This window comes from Pollicipes pollicipes, unplaced genomic scaffold, assembly GCF_011947565.3.
Source record: "Pollicipes pollicipes isolate AB1234 unplaced genomic scaffold, Ppol_2.1 Scaffold_4740;HRSCAF=5597_pilon_pilon_pilon, whole genome shotgun sequence".
Lineage (NCBI taxonomy): Eukaryota > Metazoa > Arthropoda > Thecostraca > Pollicipedomorpha > Pollicipedidae > Pollicipes > Pollicipes pollicipes.
The window spans coordinates 2,680,843-2,708,235 of NW_023596545.1; the positions used below are offsets into that span (position 1 = coordinate 2,680,843).

At 52.7% G+C, this 27,393-nt stretch overlaps 1 protein-coding gene across 1 annotated transcript; it reads left to right on the top strand.

Annotated features, from left to right (window-relative positions):
• The first annotated feature begins 1,154 nt into the window (after nt 1-1,154).
• On the top strand, nt 1,155-22,775 carry LOC119098877 (S-antigen protein). Its single transcript, XM_037221921.1, has 3 exons — nt 1,155-1,192; nt 2,420-3,344; nt 22,752-22,775. Exons 2-3 carry the CDS (start codon nt 2,424-2,426, stop codon nt 22,773-22,775), a joined length of 945 nt encoding a protein of 314 aa, XP_037077816.1. The 5' UTR covers nt 1,155-1,192; nt 2,420-2,423.
• Nucleotides 22,776-27,393: the final 4,618 nt, after the last annotated feature.

A 27,393-nucleotide genomic window follows, 5' to 3' on the forward strand; every position in this document is an offset into this window, starting at 1 on the left:
CATTAAAACAACAGATACTGATCCCGGCTCGTGGGGCTGGCTCTGAACAAAAACGATACTGCATGGGTTTGAGGTGCCTTCGATTGAAAGACAAGCTTTAAGTCCGAAAACGGTTTCTAGAAAAGGAAAGCGGAATCTCATGACAACAGTGCATACGGTGGATCAATGATGGTCATAAATCAAGATTGGAAAATTGTCTCAGGCCAGGATCCAGTTGGTGCGCGCATAAGCTTTAAGACTGCTTGTGTCAGTGTCCTACTAACAACATTTCTCCTCCAAACCAGCCGACCTGTCGATCAGTTGGTTGGCTCACATTCAATCCTGACTCACGATAGAAGTTCAAATAAATCGATCCAAACTCGGCTCAACAAGCTGACTGCGGAGTCGATTGCCACTCCGCTCTGAGCCACGCACAAGTCTGGTAACAACCTCTCGCCGTAACAAGCCCACCGATCTAGCGCTGGACATTTTAGCAGTTCGAATGTGAGAGGGGCTCTGTTCCGGACGCAAATATGAAATTATTCCTATTTAAGGTTTTAGTTACCTGGCAATGGAATTCAGTGAATCTTTGACTCATTGGAACACTGAAAGGTCTTTATGGGCGGCAGGCGTAGGACGATGGTTCCGTAGGTGCCGTGCTGCCCCCCCCCCCCCCCCCCCCAGCTCCCCACGCTGAACATTTATGCTTCCCAGAATACTGAACATTAGCCCTAAAGCGAGGGATGAAAACAATTGACTTCAAATTGTTTAAAATCACCAATGTCTTAAAGGTTCCCTCACGTATGAGAAGGTTTATAAAACGACAGCGACAGCATGAACGGCAGCAATGTGTGCTGCCGCGACCGCCCAATCTCACCAATTAACTATGCCTATCTATTGCTAATGTTACCCGCACATCTGATTATTAAACACTAACTGTAAAGCCAATACAGATGGTGAGCATAGTTTTGATAGGTATATTCGTGGTGTTACCGAAACGTGCTTTTTGTTTTTCAAATACAACCAAATTACCGGCTGATGCCGAGCAATCTTTAATTTAGTATCACTGTTTTGTTAGGGGCACCAGGAGCTTTGATGACGCATCAAGCACGATTATTACGCGCTCAAAGCGAGAGGACTCGGTATGTTGTGGTCTACGTTTGTATTGGAAAATATACCAGGTTCTCAGGAAGTGGCCGCTTCCACGCTGTTTGTAAGAATGCCTATGCAGGAAGGCGTCTCGAAAGCGTTGAGAAATTAACAGATGTGTCTATTCTGTATGGTATTTTTTCTCAGTTGTTTGTCAAAGTGGGGCTGGTCGGGTAGCCGGCTGAAAGCCATGGATGCGGCATCAATCCGCCGCCCAGGCTACAAAATATACGCGTTACGCTTAACATATCCAGCGTAGCTGGGGCATTAGGTAAAATATTCAGCTCATGTGCATGGTAAATCTATGCTCTCAGAATTTGCTGCATAGTCAATACCAATTTTGTTGCATCCTTATGCTACAAGGAATCACAATGTTGCATAGGTAATGTCTGGCAAAAATCCTCCAAAACATTTTGATATGATAAAATAAGTTATATGCAATTTGATGCACACAAATGCAGTTTTCAGAGCACCAAGGCTGTGGTGCTTTGGATAAAATTTGTGCAGACCAGCAACTGGCAAGGTTGATGGTGTTCTAAACTTACAGGTAGCTTATTTATCTACCCTTACATTATTTATGTACCCTGACATATGGCTGCCCTGACAATATGTCACTGTGATTAGGATTATGATAAATGGCTTCATTCATGTGCTGCTCAAAAGTTGCATTTGTAAAATATATATTGGTATAGTAACCAAGCTGCAATCAAATAAACAGTTACGGTTGAGAGCTGTTTGAAGCTTTTAAAACATGTTGACCATATTGGGTATTGTGTTTGGTTTGATTGACATTCAACTTTATTTCATGCAGGTGATAATCCCATTGCAAAATATGCACAATTACTGCCTCAAGTGTAGGCCAATAAAGCTCAAGTGGAGGACAGCCACCTTCTTCATTAGAGTTCAGTCTTCTGAATAGCTCTTGGATGATATCTGAATATGTTGCATAGCAGTTAGCTTCATATGCCTGTCAATTGTTAGTTGTGTGGTGTCATACTATCATGGTGTGAAAAATTGTTACCTCAAGATAATTTGTTGCACATTCCTAACTTCACTGAAGATTAACTGTATGTTATCTGGATTAGTCTATCAGAATTGATCTAACCTTATTTTTATTGAACCTGTTTCCCAGAAAATAATATAAAAACATCCACAACAAATGCAAGAACCAACAATGTGGAATGGGTCTCCCACATAATGGAAATTCCAGGTCAAAAATCTGTTGTAGGTTAGTGTGCTCAGTGTCCATTGCCCATTTTCATAACAAGGTTATGTTGTCATTTCATTTCAGCTGGATGCACAAGCTGTGCCTGCCTGCAAGGCTCGCAGTCATACACATCAGTTTGAATCGACGTGCGTGTGTAGCCTGCTCCTTCCTCTGCCGAACCAGTGGCACCTGGCTCCCCAGCAGTGCCATGTCCTCTCCAGCCTCTTCCGCTGGTGGTGACACGACGCGGACTGACCCGCCGCCCTCGGCCCTGCTCGCCGTCGATGCCGAGGCGCCCGCGATGGCCGCAACGTCCGCGACGTTCGCGGAGAGCGGCGCTCCAAGAGTCTTGACTCGAGCTGTTGAGCGAACCGGCGACCCGGGCAAGACCGGCGGAGCGTCCGAGACCGGCGGACCGTCCGAGGCCAGTGATCCGTGTGAGACCGGCGGACCGTCCGAGACCAGCGGTCCTGGCGGGACCGGCGGACCTTCCGAGACCACCGAACCGCCCGAGTCTAGCGGACCGTCCGAGACCAGCGGTCCGTGTGAGACCAGCGGACTTTCCGAGACCAGCGGTCCGTGCGGGACCGGCGGACCTTCCGAGCCCGGCGGACCGCCCGCGTCCAGCGAACCGTCCGAGGCCAGTGGTCCGTATGAGGCCAGCGGACTTTCCGAGACCAGCGGTCCGTGCGGGACCGGCGGACCGTCCGAGACCAGCGGACCGCCCGAGTCTAGCGGACCGTCCGAGACCAGCGGTCCGTATGAGACCGGCGGACCGAACGGGGCTGTGGATCCTAGTGACGGCGTGTCTGCGAACGTGTCCGGGGGCGATCAGGCCCGCATGGGTGCCAGTGATCGACGCGGGCCGGCCGGCCCAGCAGCGGCAAGCGCCGCAGCGAAGACCGCTGGCTCGGGCGTGTCATGCACCCCAGAGACGGTCTGCGGTGCCGAGCAGTCAGGAGCTCCTGCCAGTCTGACGCCCTGTTCAGCACCAGTGTCCACGGACCAGGTAAGGCTCTCCCCCTGACATGGTGGTCAACGCTACCGCCTGCGAGCTGCTAGGTTGGGGGGGGGGGGGGACGGAGGGGCTTGTCAATGTGTGGAGTGCGCGTCTGTCTGATTTATTCTATGGTACAAGCATACTTCAAATATTTGAAAAACGCGGCTTAATTTCGCTTGAGCGTGCGTTCCTCTTGAGTGAAGTGCTGATGGCCTCACCACATGGGGCTGTTTTAGTTGGCTTCTGAGTCGCACATGAATTATTTGCACCTTGTGCCGAACAGGGACACGCCCCTGGTAGCTTGTCCACTTAATTCTTGATAGGTCCACTTCATTGTCGATACGTCCTTGATACGAGCGGATTGTACAAACTTTATACCGTACATTTGGGGCTAATGACATTTTCGTGCTGCGTGGGTTTGTTGTCAGACAAGTGGTCTTTCGTGATTGAACAATAATAGCTCGGTAAATTATGCTGGCGCTTTATGCGCACAGTTGGCAGCTGACATGTATCCACTCAGTAACGGCTGTGTATTCAACTTTCGCAGCCGACCTCCATCATGAACATTAAGACGGTTGATTGAAAGGGACAGTCCAAAGTCGTGTTCAGAGGTGGCATAAATGAATGTCATAAATGCAAAATTGTTCCGTGCTACAAGCTCAATCGAGTAATCTTCAGCCACACTGGTGTCCCGAATGTGCATGTTTTTCACACCATACACTCCCGTGCTGGGATTTTTTTTATCAGTTTCTTCTTCCGCCACTCGTGATCGACCAAGCATCAGACCTTCAACGGCCAACCCATTATAAAGGCGCGCCGGGCAAGGCAGCGTGAAGGAAGGTCGGAATATGTGGATGATTCGTGTCAAATGACAACGGTTTATCGACCGGTAAAGAAAAGTGAGAGTGAAGGGGGGAGCGGTCTGGAGTCTGCGACTGTGATGTATCGTTGCATCGTTGACACCCAACTGCACGAATTTGGTCTCACTGTGCGCCTGTTGCCTTTGCGCGTTGTTTTTAGTAGCTCTAAATGATAAATCTTTCGAGCAGATGGCGCTCCTGTGCAACCGCTAGAGGGCAGCGGCTGCCTTGTCTTACTCCACCGCCAGACGCAGGCAGCTGCCGGTATAATTCGTGGGCTTCGCCTTGCTGACAGTTACTAATGACACTTGTCTCAGCGTAAGCGTGCACTTACGTTATCATCGTAGCGCTGAGGCTCGTGCTGGGTGTGCCTCGACCGTGGGGCGGATGTCATATGCCACGCCGCCTTCCTTCTAGGCATCTATTATCAGTGTTTTGTATCCCGTAGTGGAGTTGCGCCGCCGTAACGGTACGTTGTACGTACGCGGGGCTCTTAGTTGGGGTGTTCATCATCTGGGGAATAAGTCTTTGCCGATTGGGGAATAGGTTCCATGCCAAACGCTCAAGCTGAATCGCTTGCGTTACCAGTCCGGCAGCTTTCCTGTGACGGACTTGTTACTTCCATGATGTGCCCTCGGTGGGTTGGACAAGTTTTTCTCACTGGGCAGTTTTTGCAAGGCAAAAAGCTGATAGACAGCCCCATCACCATTTGGCACCGCATTAAAGCGGAGCAAAAGTCGTTATGTCCCGATTCTTAAGTGACTAGATCATGCCAACAGCTAGCAGTCACCTCAGATTAATCTTAACGCTTGCGAAAGCAAAGTGGAAAAGGCGGCTTACTTTGGCCGAGGAGTGATCTTTAGAGGCAGTTGCTCATAGTAAAATGGAAATTAAAGGTGACATAGAGGGCAACAATGGATGCAAGGCCAAACAATATGATGATGTCGATAGCAGACACTCTCTGAGACTGTGTATCTTAATAAATACTATACAGTTCGCTGTTAACTTCAACCTTAAATTCGAATGAAATACAATAAGCCACAAAATTCACTACATTTCATTGGAATGCCCTTTTCAGATGAGTTTGATTTTTCAACTGCATGGCATCTCTCGGCCAAGTTTTCCAAATTTATAGCTTGAACTCACTGAAAGAAGTCATGTCGGGCGAAATATAGTGCATTTTGCGGCTCATTGTGTTTCATTCGAATTGGATACTGAAGTTAATAACGCACCGTGAGGCTTCAAGTGATTGTATACTAGCAGTCTTTTTTCGCGTGCTAAAAGTTATTAAAGCAAATGTCCCCCTTGATGTGGGGATTTAACTGAGATAGCCAGCTCATAGACTATGGGAGATGTTTTTAACAACCTTAACGTCAGTACCTAAAAATACTGGCTTCAGATCTCGCCCACGTTATTTTTGGGGTAAATCTGGTTTTGAGTAGTTTTGTGGGTTTAAGAATAACATTATCGTGACGACACAAGGCGACGAGAAAGGTTCTGATTGGCCGATCAGTGCTACGTGCAACGGTCGAGGGACCCGTGCTTTTTTTTGGAAGTGGTTAGTTGGACTGAGACGTCACGTGTGGTGTGACGTAAAAGGCTAATGTTTTCATCGTTATCTTCTAAAGCGGTGTGCTTCTTGACAAAAATACGTCACCATTCTGTTTCTGGCTTATTCTGTTCACGCATGTGTTGTGCCGTTACTCTCTTGCACATGTTTTTACCATGCTATCTTTTCTTGAGCACACCCAAGGCGCATTCACTACAGACTCGTAGAAAAAGTGCTAGATAGGCCAAAACAATATCACTATATTTCTGATGAAAAACCTTCGTCGGGTGACTATCCATACTTACCATTGGTTAGTGATTCGGTGAAAAATTGCCATCCGAAATATAGTTATATTGTTTGGTCTATTTATTATTTTGTGAGTGGGTTTATGTGGCTTGTAGTTAAAGTGCCTTACATATGATCATGCATGAATTGACTCAGAGAAGGGCAAGGACTTATTGCATTTTCTGATCACTCTTGAATGTATGACACTTACTTAGACCTTTCCTGAGTACTCCCTTCGCATGGGGGTTATTATTATATGCATATATCGTATCCATCCATACCTGTCCGGCCATGTAACGTTTTTATACACTCAAAATGCAATGGTAATACAAATCGTCATGCTGGCCGGCATAAATGTAGGTCAGTATAGGTTATAGGCCAGTGACCTTAGAAGAAATGCTCCTTTTTAAAGAGATTTGTGGTGCGATATATCATGTGCTGCGACTATTTTTACAACTGCGTCTTTTATCATTTTATGTAGCCATAGACAAGCGTCTTTGAGGTAGGGACGCCGTCCTGCTAGTTATGATATTCAAGCTCAACGGTTCTCCTGCCAAACGAATGTTAGGTAGTTAGATATCCTAAGTTTCAGTTAAATATGCTGAAGAATGTCATTATCATGCATATGATGCTTTTGTTTCCCCATAAGTTTCCTGTTCAGTATTCTGAAGAATTGTCATGTTTCATATGTCTGGGATTTACCGTGCTCGAAAAAGCGTGCTTTGCAATCACAACTTTTTTTTCGTTTTAGGACCAATAAATTGAGATGCTTGTTTTTTTGTGAAACCCTGTTACCAAAAATGCTGTCGTCATGAAAGGTGACTTTGTGCCCGACATGTTTTTGAAAGCTGCTTCACACTGGCTATTCTGAGGCGATATCATTGCGGGAAGTGAAATCACAAGCACGTAAGACTAAGCGAGATCAGCATGCCTGTAAGAAATGGAGAACACAAACTCAACTCTGATAGCTGATTACTGGACATTGTAGAGGCCGGATGTCCTTATTATTTATTTTCCCCATTGTATTCTGCTGAGTTATGCAGGAAACATTGACGTTTCAAACGACTTGCCGATTTCTGCGTGGGACTCAGCAGATACCGAGGTGGGACTCGCCAGAAGAAGCGACCATCAGGAATTCAAAGCAGCCAGTCGTCTTCGAGACGTGTCAGCTGAGATATGGGCCGACGGACCGCACACGGTGCGTCGCTGCCAAATGTCGGACGGCTCATTTTGAGGGCGGACGACGGCGGACGGTTGCAGCCAGAGACAGGGGCGTTTAGTGCGTGTTTTGTGGTCATACATTACGATCAGTGCCGTAGACCATTCGTTATTCACTGGAACTTCGCTGATTGCGTTCGGGATATCCGCTCGCACGGAGAGTCGGCAAATGGCCATCATTGGCCAGACAGATGACAAAATAGCACGTTTGACATCGTCCCGTTTCTGCTGTGACGTAATTTTGGGATGTCGAGCCCATGGCAGACAATCGACGCCATTTTTTTTATTCCCAGATGACGTCCGTCGTTGGATCCAGTGGTTATTCGTTTTGACTTTTACTTCAATGCGGCACCGCTTGGAGTATTTCACCTCCCGCGATATCCCGCGGGGAATGGAGGGGGGGCGGGGGCAACCCCATGGTTTCTGAGGATTACATTGCCAGATCAGGAAAGTTCAAATATCACTCGATTACCCTTATGAGTAGGACCCGGAGCCGTTGGATTCATACTTGTCACGTGAATGGTAGCATCACAGGGAACACAAAAAATCCTGAAAACAGAAGGACTTGTTCTTGCGCTTTAGAAACATACCGTGACGTCAGCAAAGACGAACGATGAAGGTTAGGCTACGTTAAGGCCATGTGATGTCAAGGTCAGGGTACTTGATAAAACAGGACTTTTCTGTTTTTCGCTTCAAGTGGCGTGGCGATGTCATTGGTGTGACAATATGCCACTTATATCGACTTGCATATGAAAAATCGGTGTGACAAATTATTTTGTCGCACTGCCCATAAGATGACCTCGCATGGCTCATGATACACACAAAGTTGGTTTCCTAGACATGACTGTGGGTACTCAAATGCACGCATATTTTTTAATGATTAACCCTCGCACTTACTGGGGGGAGGGGAGGGGTAGGCATCCGTCCCAAACAGTCAATTCATGGTGCGTATCGTCTTGTATTATTTGTGTATCACCGAATATATATATATATATATATATATATATATATATATATATAAGACATCCAACCGACCGTCAAACTGTATTATCAAAATCAAATGATATCTGCTCACAAACAGGACGAAAAAGCTTTACGGGAAATTATCTCTCAACATGTTAAAGGCAAAAACGACCACAAAATAGACATTGTCATTTACTGTTGTAATAAGAAAATATCGAACTTTCTTATGAGAAACAGCCCAGACAAAACCGACAAACTGAAATGCACCAATGTAGTGTATCAATTCCAATGCAACATCGAAGGCTGCAAACTTCGTCCCATACACTACATTGGTGTGACCACAACGACACTCTCACGACGCCTGACAATGCACTTACGTGACGAGGCACCTCTGGACCACATGCGACAGGAACACGACATGACATTGACACGACAACAACTGACAGACAGCACTGACATTTTACGGACGTGCAGTGACAGAAGACGCCTTCAAATTTGGGAAAGCATATTCATTAACGAACTCTCTCCGGCCTTAAACAGACAGACAAATTCTTGCAGAACTCTTGAGCTACTAGGTGGTGGGCGGTGAGCACTTCTGATGTGATTGTGACAATAGTGTTCCCATTGTGTCTTTGTGATGTTCCCATTATGAGTGTTTCTTACATGTATGGAGATGAAAATAGCAATCCGTCTTACTTCAATTAGTTATGCTTCATTTATGTTCTCCGTACCAAAAGATGTTTTCCAACATAAGTGCACAATTTTTCATCCTTTAAAACTCAAAACTTATTTCTTGTGCAATTTAGTCTTCTCCGAAGATGGGATAAGATCTCGAAACGTTAGAATGGAAGGAGTGATGAATATATGAGTAATTTTGTGTGAACCATCTTTAATCTAAGCGATGACGCAAAGTCAAAGGCCCGGAGACTAGAACGATGCATCAAAAAGCTCGTCAATACTGCAGTCAGCAGTTATTTTTAATCAAACGTGTATCAAAGAAAGAATTCTGCCAAAATATTCCAATATATATATATATATATATATATATATATATATATATATATATATATATATATATATTGTCAATAGAATATTAAAACCACATATCTTCGAGCATCAGTGTTTGGTAAAACCGGAGAGCTGTGTCAGTCAGTCTCAACATTACGGCCGTTTGGAGCTGCTGGGTCAGTGACCTCAGACGCTGACCCGTGACGTTACCTGCAAATATGCCGGCAGTCATCGTCCACATGGATCTCCAGTCTCACCAAGCGCCATCAGAACCGGCGAGGGCGGGAGATAAACGTGATGGGTTTGTCGTGGAATGACGTTAATGCAGGCACCAACGCCGAGGAGTTCACTCAGCCTGACTATAGTGGGGTATCGCGGCCCTTTTCTCAGTCGTCCCGGTCCCAATCAGTCGCCATCAGCCGCGATCGGTCCCCAGGGTGCCCGGGGACCCGACAGCGGCCTCCAAATGGATTCTCATCAGACCTACGTCGCAGTCGAGCGCGCCGCCTGTGGGAGATAACGCTTCGGGATCGAGTTTAGCGCGCGCCCACGGGCTTCCGCGGAAAACCGGCTGCAGGTAGCCCTGCTGTTACTTCAATAGTGAAGTAGAATTGAAATATTTTGAGCATTAATGGCAGGACTTCAGTTTTAAATAGCTTCAACAAAGAGGACTGCGGTAGGATATGCTTATGAAGACTTGAGTGGAGCGCTTATAAGCAACGACTCACGTGTCATGTTTTTTATGAGATGTATGCCTGTAGAGGACGGGCTGTTACCACACTTTGTGCCTTAACGAAACCTGCTCAGACATTTTATTAGCACTGTTCAAAGGTGCTGATCGTGGCGCGCTGTTTGACAATGAAGAAAAATAGGCGGCTAAATTTGGTCCATTGAACCGGCAAAATATTTCTTAGCCCAGCGTAGTAATTTCCAGAGTTTGAAAGGATCGTGCCTTTAGTTCTTTTCTGAAGGGACGTGGCCCACCGGAGGGCTGTTTGCGATGGGAAGCTGAGAGGTGGGAGGCTGCTGCATATTCTACCGATTCATATTCCGTCTATATTTAGCCTGGAGTTTCGCCTTTGTGCCGTAGTCATTCGGCAAAGTTTTGGCCGTAACGCGGAGCCCATGGCAGGTATTTACCACCAGCGACACCCTCATGCCGAACTTTTAGTCAGTGGCGCTGGGGCCGAAGACAAGGCGTACAGTGGCAATATTTGTGGTGCTCCAGATCTGTTGCAATCATAAATTACTTTTCAAATGCGGTTGTCTGTTTGTGTTCATGAATATACAGCGAGGAAACAGTTTTGGTGAATTATTTCAGCTTCACCAAAATCATTATTACTACAAAACGTGAGTAAGCTGAATCGTAAATTCAATGTCACGTTTACCAAGCGCCTATCAAGACGGGTGCAGCCAGAATTTGCGACGTTGATTCCCATTATCTGTGACGGGGACCGGGCTGACTTTTCATGAACAAGTCGCAGCCCCCATGGGCAGTACCTACACGTTTGGAGCAGACGAACACACCCCACAAACACTGGAAGGTGCAGCACGTAGCGCACCAAGGAGCTATCGACGTGAGTTTGCCCTGATGTCTAAAACCATCGGTTCAGCTGCGTACCGAACATGTTCACTTGGCTATCCGCTAGTCTTGTTACTATATTACGGGTATTGGGTCCTGCATGTCGCTATCCACAGAAGTATCCATAGATAAAAAACCAAAATAGTTTTCCTGCTCACCATGTTCCAGAATTACACGCAGTAATGGCGTGGTCAAAAGCTGTACTTAACCTGACGGGACGGGGCAGGGCTAAAGCCCATGACTCGCCCCTTGGCTGCGCCGCCGCTTACGAACGTAGCATTCCTTCCTTTACACAGAAGCCACAGTCGTGCCTATATAGGGACTGCCGCTCTGGAGTGGTTGGAGTCGGACGGGCTGGGTTCCTGAGGGTGCGCGACCAGGATCGTGCACCATCCCGGCTACTGGGCTGATTTTCTGTTGTCCCCCGCTGTAGCAGCGAAATGGATTGCAACGCTCTAGTCGTAGATGCTCCACCCGTCACAAAATATCACACAATAATGGAGCTCCTCTCGCATTGTGGGCACTCAATCATCGGATGTGTACTGATTGGATCAGCGCCCCTTCTGCGCCCTAACCTTATGATCGAACATCGTTGAATGACAGTCATTCTGGACGGCGGTGCACACATTCTTCCTTTCCCGACAGCGCCTCCGAGTGTGGAGTCGGCTGGTGGACTGAGGCTGGTCAGGGGGAGCGGCGACCGCACGGCGATCACTACAGCTTTCCTTGCATAACACTTAACATAACACAGCAAGCGTTATGTTCCATGCCATTTACCGTACCGCCGCCGCTGCACGCATCCGTGCGGCCGAGGCCATCCAAACATGGAATGGGAATGAACATTACCGCAGGCTCATCACATGTGCCGACCTGAAATAACAGACGAATATGTTTAGATATGCAGCCGGCCTCAAGCGGCGTCGACGCGTGGACGCGCGTCCTGCGCTCCGTTTAACCGTGCCGCTTCCGTCATCCAGGCGTTATGAAAAGACCGACACATTATCCGTAAGGCCTGCGGCCTGCAGCACGAGCGCCGCTGGTCGCTGCCTAATAGATAGCCAGCCGGCCGCTGGCAGGAGGCTCGGCCGGCGTCCAGGCGGGTCATGGCGGGAGGCTCGGCCGGCCTCCAGGCGGGTCACGGCAGGAGGCTCGGCCGGTCCCCAGGCGGGTCATGGCAGGAGGCTCGGCCGGCCTCCAGGCGGGTCACGGCAGGAGGCTCGGCCGGTCCCCAGGCGGGTCATGGCAGGAGGCTCGGCCGGTCCCCAGGCGGGTCATGGCAGGAGGCTCGGCCGGCCTCCAGGCGGGTCACGGCAGGAGGCTCGGCCGGTCCCCAGGCGGGTCATGGCAGGAGGCTCGGCCGGTCCCCAGGCGGGTCATGGCAGGAGGCTCGGGCGGTCCCCAGGCGGGTCATGGCAGGAGGCTCGGCCGGTCCCCAGCCGGCCGCTGGCAGGAGGCTCGGCCGGTCCCCAGCCGGCCGCTGGCAGGAGGCTCGGCCGGTCCCCAGGCGGGTCATGGCAGGAGGCTCGGCCGGTCCCCAGGCGGGTCATGGCAGGAGGCTCGGCCGGTCCCCAGGCGGGTCATGACAGGAGGCTCGGCCGGTCCCCAGGCGGGTCAACGCGCCGCGCCGGCGGCAATCACTCAGCGGCGGGCGCCGCCGGCCGTCCCCCACCCAAGTTGTGCGTGAACTTATCCAATACGGCCGACTGCAAAGTTGGTCGCGGGAGCGCGCGGCAGCTAGCGGCCGGCAGGTAGGTGCCCCCTCCCTCGCCTCACGGGTGGGTCAAGCCGCCGCAGGGGCGCGACCTCGCTGACCCGGCCTCCCACGCCGACCAGCGCGCTGGTCGAGCGCGTGCTGGTCCGGCGTTTTGGTCGCGACGGCGCCCGGGCGCAGCGTGAGACCATATGCGCGGGAATTGTCTTAGAGCTATAACTTAACAGCGGGAAGCAAGACATCCGTTTCCAAATGCCAGTGGATGTCGCGGTGGAATTCGTTATTACCTTAAAGGGATGCTGTGAAAATTACATCCGTCGAGCCACGTCACGTTTACTGCCGATTCTTACGGATCTCAACTGTTTCTGCTATTGCCAATTCCACCTCACTGCAGAAGTTCTCCAAAGTTGTAGCTTTAACGTGGACTCCATGAGCGCTGTGGCTCGTAGCCGTGGCTGCGAGCGCAGGCTCATAGTGGCATAACAGCGTTTTCATTCCTTGTATCATACAGCGTTACGGTACCGTCTGCTCGGAAGTACAAGATTCATTTTGCTGCAAGCGAATCTGCAAAGCGATGACAGTTGTAGAGGCTATCATATTGCCATTCTGCATCTGCTAGTATTGTAAACACTTATTTAAACAACTGTCGCCCCGTTCCACAAAAACAACACCGATGGCCGTAGGTCGTGAGCGAGCCTGTGCTCGGCCAGTGGCAGCTGGGACGCCTGGCACGCTGCCGGCAGGCGCCTCGCGCAGCGGTGGGACGCGAGCGCAGCAGGCGGCCGGACCGGGGCCGCATCCAGGCGGGACCGAGCTGCCGAGCCCGGGACCGGGTCCCGCCGCTCCCCTCAGCGTGGGGAGGGCAGGGGCCTCCCTGCCTCGCCTCTCCGGCGTCCTGCGCTGCCGCTGGTGACTCTACCTCGGCTGTGTCGCGATGAGAGGGGAGGGTCGCAGCCCTGTCGCGGTGAAAGGGGCGGGTCGCGGACGTGCCACGATGAGAGGGGCGGGTCGCGGCCGTGTCGCGGTGAGAGGGGCGGGTCGCGGCCGTGCCACGATGAGAGGGGCGGGTCGCGGCCCTGTCGCGGCAAAAGGGGCGGGTCGCGGCCCTGTCACGGTAAAAGGGGCGGGTTGCGGCCCTGTCACGGTAAAAGGGGCGGGTCGCGGCCCTGTCGCGGTGTAAGGGGCGGGTCGCCGCGCTCAGCGGCACTGCGATGCAGCCGCGGATTTGCCCATTTCCGTCGCTCGTGGTCTCGGCGTCGTCCACGTATCCAAACAGGAACACCGTGGTGAGCTATGCCACACGTACTCTGCTTTTGGTACGGCAGAAACCAATCAGCTTCATGTCATTTAGATGCAACCACGTCACGCATTATTTGATCCACAATCACCATCGCAGAGCGCAAACAAAAATATTGCCTGCCCACCCATGCTGATCACCTGCCTGATGGCAACATCTGTGATTGCCTGTTGTACTCACGCTCCAGTTGCGTTCCCCGTCGCCCCGCTCAGACCACGTGACCACGCGGCCGTCGGTGCCGACGGATCGACGCCGCTGGCACACCGCAGCGAGCCGCGCCCAGACGGCCTGGCGGCGTCGGCGGGGGCGGGGAGCGGTGGTTTGTATAGGTGAGGGCGCCCTGATCAGGCGGCGGTGGTCAGCTTGGCGCCCTGATCAGGCGGCGGTGGTCAGCTTGGCGCCCTGATCAGGCGGCGGTGGCCAGCTTGACGCCCCGATCAGGCGGCGGTGGTCAGCTTGGCGCCCTGATCAGGCGGCGGTGGTCGGCTTGGCGCGCGGGCGGCGCCGTCGCTCTACGGGAGTGGTCATCATATGCAGTCGAATTTTGAGAATTCGGTTTGGTGCCGAAAGACGCAGCATTGTTCTCAGAACCGTACGCATTGATACAAAGCCCATGTGGCTGCAGCGGATAGTGCAGCTGCAAATAATATATCGGATAAAAGAATACATATCTGACAAGAGGCGAGTACGACCTTGCGAATGTCATGCTCCAATTATTACCATTTGTACACATCATATTATTCTGAATGAAATGTAAAAAGTAAGATTTGGTCTGCTCCTGTTTTTATTTTTATGCCCATATGCCATTGTTTTATCGTTTAGAATTACCCGGTTAGTTTTGTCGTAAACGCCATGCAGGCTGGCAAAATTTGTCAGATTCGGCGCCAGAGAAGTCAGTGTCATGCTATCAGACAGACCTCCGTCTCCCCATCCCCTCCACCATGTTTTCTTCGCCGCTAATGGCAAACGGCGCTATTCTAATGCGTTGCCCTTGTGATATGAGAGGTGTGAATGTGAGAGACCCGGAACTCTCACAGCCTGACCTGCCCGCCCGATTTGTCTTGCCCGAGACGCGCAGATGCTGGACCGGCCGCCGTCCGGCCCGGTTCTGATTGGTCGATCTGGAGCGAGGGGAGGAGCAACAGGCAGTGGATCCCAAGGCACGTGTGCAATAGCACGAAAAATATCGGTCTTCTTGACACCCAAATGGCTGAACTTTGCCACGCCTCAGTCCGAAGTGCAATATAGCAAGCGTGCTGCTGTTAACGTAAAGGAGACTGAGACCAAGCTGAAAGGCCCGAGTGCGCTGCTAGTAAAAACCAAGAGTCTGCTTACGTAAAGCACTTACGTAGTGATGGTGGACTCTTCCATTATGGATCGCGGCGACCATTCAGTTTATCTTGAACCGCACAGTGTAACATGCTTACCCGACACGAGTTATTGCGTCATGCATCACTGGCGAGGGCGGCTGAGTTAGGCTATGCTTTATCGTGCAGGTGGGGCCAGAGACAGAACCGATCGATAGCTTCCTCTTTGGCAGACCCTGTAGCTTCTCGCATTTAATTTACTGACCCACTTGCGATGTCGTCGCTTGAAATGTTGATGCTGGCGTCGGACCATTACTTATGGCCACCAAGTAAATCATAACGCCGGCAAGGTTTGCACACCTGATTCAGCCAAGCTGGTCAGTTTGTCCCAACGCATTGTCTTCTCTGTGCCCATCCACTCCTTTTTGCGACATGAGACAGGCCCGTCCCACAGCATCGGTCTGCTCAAAGTGTACGATGTGCGAGGATGTTCATCGCGCTGATTGGTGCATTTCACGCGTCACATGTTCAAATGTCACGATTCTTTCTTGCACTTAATACAGCTGAACTGGGCTCTCTTCGTAGACCTTAATTCTCGCAATGTGCCCTAGCGGGCCCGCTTCTCTTCACCTCCAACTCACGGCGCATACGGAGGTTTCCACTTCAACCCTGCTCATATCGCAGAAATCCATGTTTTGTGCACTCTTGAATACAGTCCGATGAGGTTTTCATCTGTCCTCCCTTCGTCTCTCCTTCAGATATTGTCTTCCATTCCTTTTCCGGCAGTGGTCTCTCGAGGGGAGTGCTCCACACCTGTATGACATGTTGAACTGAAAGAACCATCTTGAAGATTATTCGGTGCAGTTCACAGCCACGCCCTCCATAAGACCTAAATCCCTCCAGTTTTTTTTAGCTATACACCCACAACGATATGCTGGCCATTTCGTGCAGACTATTTTGAGATCACTCAGGCATCCGTGACGCCCTAATAACACCATTCACATCCTGCCATTTCAATAGCTATGCGGCGATCAAGATCAACAAAAATATAATTGACTCGTCGCTCACATCTGGCGTTCGTGAGCACGAGTTCCAGATATAAAGGCAGTCAATTGGCTTTCAATGTTGCGCACATTGCCATAATGCAATCAGACAATTACTTACTGAGCAGCGTATTTAGTAACATACGCGTGTAAATATGCATATACACATCTTTACTGGGCCTTTTCCACGTTAGGGTATACAAATATTTAAAAGGGAGCTTCTTTCATCGTATCTGATGCTTGCTTCAACATCTTCAAACGTAGAATACTCCCTTCAACTCGAAAATGTTTCAAAACATCGATGCGAGCGATGATTGGTTTCTGCTCTCCGGTATTTGGGAATATTTCGGGAAGTTTTCGTGCCGCCATGGACCACAATGCTGCAGCCCTTGCGCAGTGCGTACAGTTTCACAGGCAAGGATTATCGCAAAACTGTTGTCGGATTGAACTGATTGGCTGTGAAAATGTATGAGTTGCATTACCGCTCAGAGACGAACTGTGGCCGCACTAAACAAAAACATAGCTCACCGAAGTGTATGTCGGCTCATCAAAGGCTCCTTTTATGTCGTCCCAACCGTTCTGCTCACGGTTCGCTGCTCGGTGCTAGTTGCTTTTTCGTATGGTTGTTTGATCTTACTGCCGTCACGAACAAAGCATCTCATTTCCATGCTCATCTGCATTGGTGCATGTACCATGTCAAAATGTTGCGCCCTTTCCATTGTGAGAAGCTCTGCGGGCGTCTCCTGGTCGGTGACGGGAGCTGCCCGCGGCGCAGCCAACGCTGGCAGACGCCACCACTGTGAGAAGCCCGTCTCCAGATCGGTGACGGGAGCTGCCCGCGACGCTGCCGACGCTGGCAGACGTCACCACTGTGAGAAGTCCGTCTCCAGATCGGTGACGGGAGCTGCCCGCGGCGCTGCCGAAGCTAGTAGACGTCAGCAGCTGTCTGCAATGGGATGCCTTCATTGGAAATGCCACTGTAAATCCCGTGGGGCATGTCAGTTCCATGAGCTTGTCTGCATACGGCGCTGTTATCTGGATTAAGCGCGAGCCTGCCGCGGCCCCGTGTGCCTACATCATGAATGTAGGCTCCCAGGAGAGACGTCTTCGCCCTCTCGGGGGATGTGACGAAGTGCAAAGCCGTCTACTCGCTGCTGGAATAAGGCCAGGTGAAACGCCCGTGTGAGCTGGGTGAAAGCCAGGTGAAACACCCGTGTGAGCCGGGTGAAAGCCAGGTGAGCCGCCCATGTTAACTAAGGCTGAGTCATGTGGCATTACGCCATGCGTGGTGTCGGAGCGCAGCGCCGCGCTGGATGTGAATTGTTCGGCTTTGAGGGCACAGCTTCAGTCCCGGAGCTTGTTGGCTGACCTCAGACTGCGATGCTTGCAGACGCCTTCAGCCTGTGGTCGTATCCGGCTGGCAGGCTTGTTTTCTTGATTTCCGTGGCGCCAATGCTCATGTCGAAGCATGTGACGTAACACCGTGGATGACCCCTTCAGTAAAAAAAATGCCCATTCGCATCTGGGCTTATATCGATGACCTACGCTGTTCTGCCGTCTGACGTGCATTCAAAACATTAGCACCGCATTCTTAGGGTCTCTACACACTAAAGGCTAAGTAACCTCACAAATTATATCACTCTATATATAAAAGCAATGTTCCCCTTTTGAAGACAATGCAGCAAGCATCAGATATGATAAAATGAGCTCGCGTGCAACTAGTAGTACTTTTTAGTCGAAAACACTACCCCAGACGACACATTTTTTTCTTGCGTTCAGTAAATATGCTCTCCAATTTGTCGTTGCATTATTTGATTGCGTTCGTTGATTGCGTTATTGCATCTTGCAAAACAACGGTTGAGCGCCAATTGACGACCGTTATATCTCAAAATCGTGCCCATAAACCCCAGACAAGAACGACCCAATTATTTTTCTTGGCTTTGATTGCCGCATCGCCAATGGAATAGCAGGGTTTGAATGGCGTTATAATGACGTCATTTATGCCTGGATACCTTGAAGTAGTCCCCCGAGAGGTCTGCACATCTCCGCGGGCGTGAAGCTCAGAAACTGGAGGGGTTTAGATCTTAAGAAGGCCAGGGCTGTGAACTGCAATGAACGGTCTTCAAGATGTCTATTGCAGTTCAACCCCCCCCCCCACACACACAAATGTAGCATACCCCCTTTAAGCTCTGCTGCCACGCTGTGGATTGCCATCCCAATGGAATGGCTTATCGCACAAGTCCCGCACCTGGTTCCATCTAGCTGCAGCGTTTGAACGAGCAAGCCAAGGACGAACATTGGAAGAAACTGCTGACATGGTTTGCGCATTCCACCAGCGGTTGTGAGCGTCACAGCCGCCCTTTGAACGGCCCGCTAACACACGGGTGAGCGCCACAGTCGCCCCTCGATCGGCCCGCTAACACGCGGGTGAGCGCCACAGCCGCCCCTCGATCGGCCCGCTAACACGCGGGTGAGCGCCACAGTCGCTCCTCGATCGGCCCGCTAACACACGGCGCAGGCGCGTCTCAGCGCTAACGAACGCGGCAGCCGCGTCACGTGGCGGCGCCTCGAAAGCCGGCTGCCGGGCGAACGCCGCCGGCCAAAGCGGGGGCCGTGTCGGCAGCGGGCGCGGCGGCCCCGACCCGGCGCCATGGGCCTGGCGGAGGCGGCACCACTGCCAGCCGCCCGAGCCGAGGCCCCGGCCAAGCCAGGCGCCCGGAGCACCCTGCGCATGCCGCCGGAGGAGAGCTGACCCCCGCGCGGCCGTCATTTTCGGCATTGTGGTCTTGCCTCGGGTCGGCTGCAGCGCCTCCAAGCGTCGTGCGTGGGCGCGATGCGTCCGGCACCGAACGCCGACGTGTGAGGTGGTTACGCGGTGCGCCATACGTTACACTTGCAGAGCCCTCGTAGTGCTCATGTATCTTAGAGGGAGATTTGGTGGTGGCTTAGCTTGGCGTGATCTGCAGTTGTCTGCCGATATATATACATACATATATATATATATATATATATATATATATATATATATATATATATATATATCATCACAATTTTTGCGTGTAGTAAATGTGCTCCTCATTCGTCATTGTTTGACTACGTCATCGTATCTCTAAAAAAAAACAAAAACGATTGAGCGCCTATTGAAGGACGTTGCATTTGAAAATCGTGCTCACAAACGCCTGATATGAATGACTCGACAATTATTTTTCTTGGCCTTGATCGCCGCATCTCCAGTGGGGGGGGGGGGGTGAATGAGGTCATAATGGGGTCATTTATGCATATATATATATATATATATATATATATATATATATATATATATACATGCATATTTTATCTGGCATTCCTTCAGTCGCTTTGTCCAGCGGTAATTTTGCTCTTTCACTGGAGCCGAAGCAACAGCCACCACCAGAAACCATGCCTCTTTTTAAGGTGTTTCTTTTCAAAGCCTTTTATGTAACCTTGAAGTCTTTTGTGATGCATCGCCCGATCTCACTCTCATCTCAAACCTAAAACGCTTCCAGCTTTAGCCGGGCCCGCCTGCCGGACTGGCCTGCGCGTCCGCGTACCGCACGGCTCAGGCGCCGCTTGCCCCATCTTAATTGCCTCCTTTCCTAAACCTAGCTAAGCCTTCTGTTTGTTTCGCCACTCGGCTGATGCTTAGCACGCCGCGAGATAAGGCTTGCGAGCAAGCTCTGGGCGTCTGAGCCGGCCACTCTGCGTAATCGTGGGCCGCGCGAGCGGCGGTCGTGGCGCGCTGGCGGCAGTCGTGGCGCGCTGGCGGCAGTCCTGCGCGGCTGTGCTGCGAGCTGTGCGCGCCATTAGCGGGCCGTCAACGGCTGGTGGCGACCTCGGCCCAGCCCGGCGGCCGGCGCACCGCACGCCGGCCGTGCCCGGGTTATTCCTGACCCGAAATCGGCCCGGAAGCAGTTGGCGTTCGAACGGCCGTGCCGGCGCCAGCGCGCTTTCTGCGCGACCTCGGCCGGCGAGGGTCGTGCCGTGGTAAATCCCGAACAGGCGCCCCGCAGTTGTTTGGCGCCATTTTTCCCGTCCGCTGGCCGATGACGTGTATGGCGCGCCTGTGCCTCGGCGGCCGGGGAGACGTGGGGATCTTCTGCAGCCGAGCGTCGCCGTCGCTGCGGCATGACGTATGGAGGCCGGTGCTAAGCGGTCAGAGTGGAGGCACTTTCACCAGCCCCAAGCTGGAGGTGCCAAGCGGAAGGTGCACGCGCCTCTCCAGCCCCAAGCTTTTTGGCGAAATTGTCGTGTATGTGGAAACTTACATTGCAAACGACACGAACTCCGACAGTGCTCGCCTATTTGCCGGCATTGATGCAAAATACACAAATGCAGCAGAAACCCCTTCAGAAGCAAATTGCTAACCACGTGACTTAGGGTATGTGATCGAGGCCTTTGTTTCGTGTCATCAGGTTGTAGTCCCTGAGGAAGGGAGCTGTTTGGCCGGGCCGCTACGTAGTGGTCAGCTCGCACGTGGATAGAGAGGGTCATGCGGACAGGGGGTGACCGAGCTGAAGCGTAGCACATGAAAAAGGTCCCACGGACCCTCTTCACGGTCCCCTGTGGCGCAAAGATCGGAGACACAATTGTCCCTTGAGCTGGAATTGCACTACTGGGTAGCGGGCTTAGGATACAGGTAACAGGCATTGCTTAACATGTAACATGTAACATGATGCCAAAGTCACCAGCGCAAGACAGTGCAGTAAAAGAAAAAAGGAAAAAGGAAAAAACCGCCAGAGCACAAACTAGGTACTGTCAACATTGAATATACAACTTTTCACGCTGGACTTTGTGGACTGGACTCTCACCTCCGGACTTTGTTGGCATTCGCAGAATAACCCATCAGCCCACAGCACCCCTTCAGAAATTGGCAATTTTATGCAAGGTCATCGTCGATCGACAAACCGAACATAACCTCGCGAAATGTCGCCAGAAAGTCGCCAGTTTGGCGTTTTATCGCCGCTGCCGGGAACTCTGGCGACAACTCGCGCGGTCTTGTGACGTCACGCGGTGTACTGACGTTGGCAGCCGTACCCGATCACCGCGTCCAGACCGCCAGCGGCACTGTTTATTCAGAGGCCCGCAACCGTCAGCAGCAATGGCGCACAACAACAGGCGGCCTGTCTACAAGGGGTCATTCATCTGCCCCGCTTATTTCGATTGGTAATTTCTTAGCCTAGGTGGGGCGGAGGGGAGGACTGGGCAGGTGTCGTGTTTCTCAAGGAACGGCAATGTCATGCGTGTTGAAATATCAAAGGGCTTTGACGTCATCTCACGTAATTAACCCGAGACACTATTACCTTGCGACCTGTGCGGTGAAGGAGCCAGGACTCACCGTCAGGTGTGCAGCCTGTGTCTCTATTAACCCAAGCTGGTGGCTGTTTATTATGTCTTACTGCAGGCTCACAGCATTTTAGCATCCATATGGCAGCAATTTATTCTTGCCGTTTCAAACAGAAGTTTTAGGCGGTACCTGTAGAAGTTTTTGCTATTTGTTCAACCACTGACACTGACGTGCACGAAACCGCCGGACGCTTGCGTCATACGGTCGGCAAAATTTATTGTCACGATGAATATATTTGTGAATCTCAAATCCCAGACGCGCAGAATATGCGCCATGCATGGCGCAGGCTTCTATGCTGTGCCCCCGGTCCAGGGCTTTTTAATATGTTGGGTGGGGCCGGGGGACAATCCTCGCACCTGCTGACTACACCCTCCCACTGACCGGGTACTTCCCCATACAGCCGTTCCCGCCGTTCTAGCCACGTGCTGCCACATGTTGTAACCAATTCGTTTTGTCTCTGTTTCTCATTTTTCATCTCAAGCAAGAGATGGCAGAATCGGCCTAAGTGCCGGGAGAAAATCGTTCTGGGATAGGGTCAGTGAATACATATCTGAGATCTGTCATGTCGTTGGTATATCCCTCCACTCGAAATTCCTTTAAAAAGGCCTTGCCCGGTTAGCGGTCAATAGTCAGTATAACAATAGCTCTGCAGCGAGAAATTGTTCTCATCAGCACAGCAAATGTTTTTTTTTTTTAGGATACCCTGGTTCACCAGCTTTCTTGACGCATTAAGGCATGCACCCAAGCGTGTAATGTGCTATTCAGCTTGGGATGGGGGGGGGGAGGGGGCTCCAGCGCCCAGCTTTGAGTGTGTCAAATCCGGAGAAAAACACGTTCTTGTGTATTTTGGGTATAGGTTTAATCATTTTCCCTGCCATCCCCTGCATATATTGCACCCCTGCACGTACCTCATGCTGAGAGGATTCCTTTGCGATAACCGCGTAATATGACCGATTACCAGGATCATTAAGTTTGGCACGCGCCACTTAATTTCAACTAGTCGATATTGACAGTTCCCCAAAATCGGTTTGCGTTTTAGCATGTTGTCTACACTTCTATTTTTGTTGTACTATTCCAGTGAATAGGGCTGGTTGTGCTGCAAAGTTTGCATTGGCTGTAGAAACTTGAGATGTATCCCGACGAAATCAACGCGAGCCACCAGACCAGATCTGGACAAGCCGCGCCGCATTTTCGGGCGCCGGCCCGTCTGACATCGGCCTGGTGGCCGCAGATCGAGAGCCTGCTCAATAGCTGACAGCTGGGGTCCCTCTCCAAATGGCCTTGACCCCGTGGCGACCGGCGAGACGCCGCTGCGCTGGCAGCAGTGGCGGCCGCGTGCATTGCCGAACAGCCTGGAGCTGCGCATTGTCGGCGGCTCGTCCGGACGCGTGAGCTAATGAGCTAGTGATATAGTGGTCTGGTAATCCAGTGGTCTAGTGATCAAGTGAGCTAGTGATCACTGGACTTCCGTACTGGGCGGTGCCCACCGCTGTGAGCGCGGTAACGACACCGGGCGGCAGATCGCCTGCGTGCCGCTGGCACCGTGTCGCGTAACGTCTGCACACTGGCCGAGTGCCTTCAGGGTACATTAACGCACTGTCCTACGTGACTTATGCATGGGTAACGTCGTTATAAGGCCACTGGCCCCGCTGAGCGGTGCGCTCTCGCTGAACTGGCGTGATGGCCCATTAGCCCCGCTGAGCGGTGCGTTCTCGCTTGACTGGCCCGCCCCGCTGCCCCGCTGCCGCTCACGTTAGCCCCGCTGATGCGGTGCGCTCTCGCTGAGCTGGCGTGATGGCCCATTAGCCCCGCTGAGCGGTGCGCTCTCGCTGGACTGGCCTGATGGCCCATTAGCTCCGCTGAGCGGTGCGCTCTCGCTGAACTGGCGTGATGGCCCATTAGCCCCGCTGAGCGGTGCGCTCTCGCTGGATTGGCCTGATGGCCCATTAGCCCCGCTGAGCGGTGCGCTCTCACTGGACTGGCCTGATGGCCCATTAGTCCCGCTGAGCGGTGCGCCCTCGCTGAAATGGCCTGATGGCCCATTAGCCCCGCTGAGCGGGCGGTGCGCTCTCGCTGGACCGGCTTGATGGCCCGTGGCCGACTGAGCGGTGCGTTCTCGCTGGACCGGCCATTAGCCCCGCTGAGCGGTGCACTCCCGCTGGACTGACCTGATGGCCCGTGGCCGATTTATCGGCTAAGGCGCTTGGAAATCGCGACCGAATTCGTTTTTTGTGTGTGTTTGTGTGTGTATGTGAGGCCTTGGGCCGCGCCGTAACGCACGGTAGACACCGATGATGGTAAATGGGGGGGGGGGGGGGGGGGAAGGGGCACGGGGAGCACTCGCTGCAACCAACGCAGTTGAAGCACGGAGCTATGTTCAGTCCGATTAAGCTGTGGATGGACAGCAACTGTTGTGTTGTGTTCACTATCGCGCGGAACGCAAGCAAGAGAATCCCTTTAAAATGCATTTTCACGTTAAAGACAACATGGGATGTCCATTTGTGAGCGTGCATCCCACCAACCACTGCCCTTCCCGAGAGTTCAGTACACGTCCAGGTCGTAGCCAAAGAGTGTGGGAGGAAGGGGGAGGGGAGTGGGACGAGAAGTGCGGTTACCGCCTCCCTTGAGTAGTTGCGGGACCACGTGAGTCTCTTATATGCGCCCGAAGTGAATTTACGCGTTTAGGTACTGCTCTTTAAAAATTGAAACGCAAGAGTGGCGAATCAGCTTTTATGAGGTTTTCAGAGGCGCCTGGGGATCCTTGGTCGGCCGAGAGACCCTTGCTGCTCCGCAATGTGCAGCAAATAATACGCTTAGCCCGATAAAAAAGTGCCCGTCGGGTCTCAGGAGCTTTCGGACAAGCGTTCGTCGCCGTCCCTCGGCGTGGTCCGGGCCGCGTGACTGGCCGACGCTGCGCGCCACCCCTCTGCCGCGCCGCTGGCAGGCGCCCGCGGCGCGAGAGCCGGCTTTAGCGGCGCGCAGGCACGCTTGTTTGTGAAGCGGCGCTGGCTACTTTATAGGCTCCCGACAGCCGTTCGACGGCCGGCTATGACTTACGGGGCCATTTAATGGAGGTCGCTGGCTGCCTCACCCGTATCCCCCTTCACCCCGCACCACCCCGCCCCGCTTGCGGCCACACTGGGAGGGGCACGGGCGGACCGCGTACGCAGAAGTCGCTGAAGTCACGGAGAGGGCGTGGGGGGGGGGGGGGGGAGAATGCTGTGTGGCGCCGCGTTTGTCAGGACATGTGATACGTCGCGTCCACGTTCCTGGGTGCCTGATTTACATTTTGTTTATCTGTATTTCCATCTGCATCTGTAGCCTTTAATCTGTGCTACGCTGGGTGAATGAGCTAAAGGGCCGCCTTAAACCATCCCACCATTGTAGGTATGAAATATCAATGAATATCGCGCGTGTTGGTGGTGTGCGTCCGTCGATGAAAAGTTTCAGTATCTCATGGATTCGAACCCGCGACCCCGATGCCGCTACCTGCATCTGAGCGGGTCAGTTCATTGGACCATCGCTTGCACACGCCACATTTCAATTTTGAATACCGTAGGACTCTGCAGAGGGGAGGACCGTATCGCACGTGCCTTGCATTCGCCCCCGCCTCCCAGCTATGGGATCCGCGGCAAGAGGAGGGAGGGACAGGGGAAACTTTTACGGGATGAAACATTAGGCCCGCAGCATAGGATGGAAAGAAACGCCTGAAAAGAAGCTCTACGCCGCTCACGCATGCCGCGTGACGGAGACACTGCTGGCCGCCCGCGCGCCGCCTTCCGCTGAAGAGGAGCCGGCGGTGACGGGCACCTCGCCGCCCGCGCGCCTTGCCGCTGAAGAGGAGCCGGCGGTGACGGGCACCTTGCCGCCGCGGCCGTCAATGATTCAGGCGCACCGCGCCGTGCCAGGCCGCCGTCGCCGCGACGGCAGGCCTGTCGTGCCAGCCGCCGCCGGCGGCGCCGATTAGCCGTTGCGGAGCTCGGCGCGCCGGCTGCTCCGCCGCAGCCCGCTCGGCAGCACGTGCGCCGGCGACGCGGCCCGGCGTGTGAGGTGGTGCGCAGGCCCGGCCGGTGCCAGTCTGGTCAGGAGCGGGGTGGCGGGCGCTGGACCGCCGGGCGTGTCATGGCAGGCACGGCGCCCGCCCCCGACTTGGCGGAGAGTGGGGGCAAGCATCATTGATGATGCTACTATTCTGTAAAATGTTGCCAAATGTTTTGGCTGTAAAATGGAGTATTTACGGGCATATGCATCCGGTAGGTGCCTTTAATCATATCTGTGGCTGCGCAGAGCTCAACGCGATCTCATTCGGAGGGAATCACTGCTCATGGAGGCCTAGCTTGGATGATGTTAGTCGACTTCGCGGTGCACTAAGGTCAAAATATGGAGGTGACTTCGGTAGTTTGATGGAACTCGTGCTATACAGCTATATTTGTGTCCGCCACCATCTGCTCCACGTCGTGATCACACAACATCCTCCTCGCCCTGGGCGCGAACTGAAGCGATCAACTGCCTTTCGCCAGGCCCGTGATCTCTTTTCCGTCGTGGGTATCTCACTCGAAACAAACAGGGCGGCCGTGCGTTTGGCAGCAGACCGACGCGGCCGGGCCGCACGCGGTCGCCGCGCCGTGGCAGCCGCGGCCGTACCTCACGCCGCGAACAATATATGGCGGGCGCGGTTGGCGGCGCGCCCGAATAAACCGCGCGGGAACAGCGCGCGGCCCGCTGGGCGGCGGGCGCGCGCCGCCGCCCGACAGGTGGCGCCACGTTGGCGTGGCGGCGTGGGCCGAAACTGACGGGGGCGGAGGCCGCCGGGCGACGGATCGGCGGCCCGGAGCGCTATCACGCGTCACGCGCGGGTGTCATGTCGCCATATGCTCGGGTCCGGTCGGCCTATGGTTGAGGGCTGGTTGACCTCATAGGGCTTGTATGGGGCCACGTTCCTCGTCGTTCGCCTTCATTCGTTATGTTATTTTGGTGTTCTAGAACCACGTTCCAGCCGTTCAAGCGCGGCCGTTAATCTGCTTTAAGACGATGTGTGGTATGCTGTTTTTGCTAAGCGACTGAAGGCCGTTTTTCACCTCGGGAAAGTATATCAGAGCCAGCGGCCGCGAGCACAGTGAGGCACGTTTCGGTGGTGGATGAGGCCGGCGGGGCGACCATTTCGTTCTGGGGCGGTGACGAGAGCTTGGAGACCTGTTAGAAGCTGAAGTGAGCGCGGCGCCATACTTCAGATACAGGTGCTTTCAAAATAGGTGGTTCCGTTAATGACGCTCCTTAGTCTCAAAATCCCAACTCCACCCGTTCGGTCCTGTGCGTCATTCCTGTCCTGTGATCCATTTCAGGTCAGCTGCTGGACGTATGCTGCGCGCTTGCTCATCAGCCCTTCGTAATTCAGCTGAAAAACGTCTCGTGGATCGCAACCGAACCATCATTTTGGATTCGGCTGGTCGTGGATCACACATTAACCCAGGGGTGTCAATTTTTGCAAATTATTGGGGGAGGGGGGCCGAACCGAAGGCTCGACAGCCTACCCCCCGATTTTTCTCACCGGATTAGCCTACTTTATTTTGATTTAACGCAAGGTATGCTTTTAATCTTTGTATAATTTATAAAAGTCTTTAATTTAGGCAATATAGAAGTCATGCAGGGCTGGACCCAGGGAGCAGGCACCGGACGCACGCGTCTCTTCCGATCGGCACGTGAAGGCGCCCCTTTAGAGGCCACCTTTACGGCGCCGATGGCTCTCTTTTTTAGCGGTCATGGGAGGCGGCACGCGTTTTGGTTTTGGAGCACGGGGACGGGTTTAGCCATGAAGGACTTAGGCCATCCCCATATTCCAGAGCTTTTCACTTTAACCTCACAAACCATTGCGT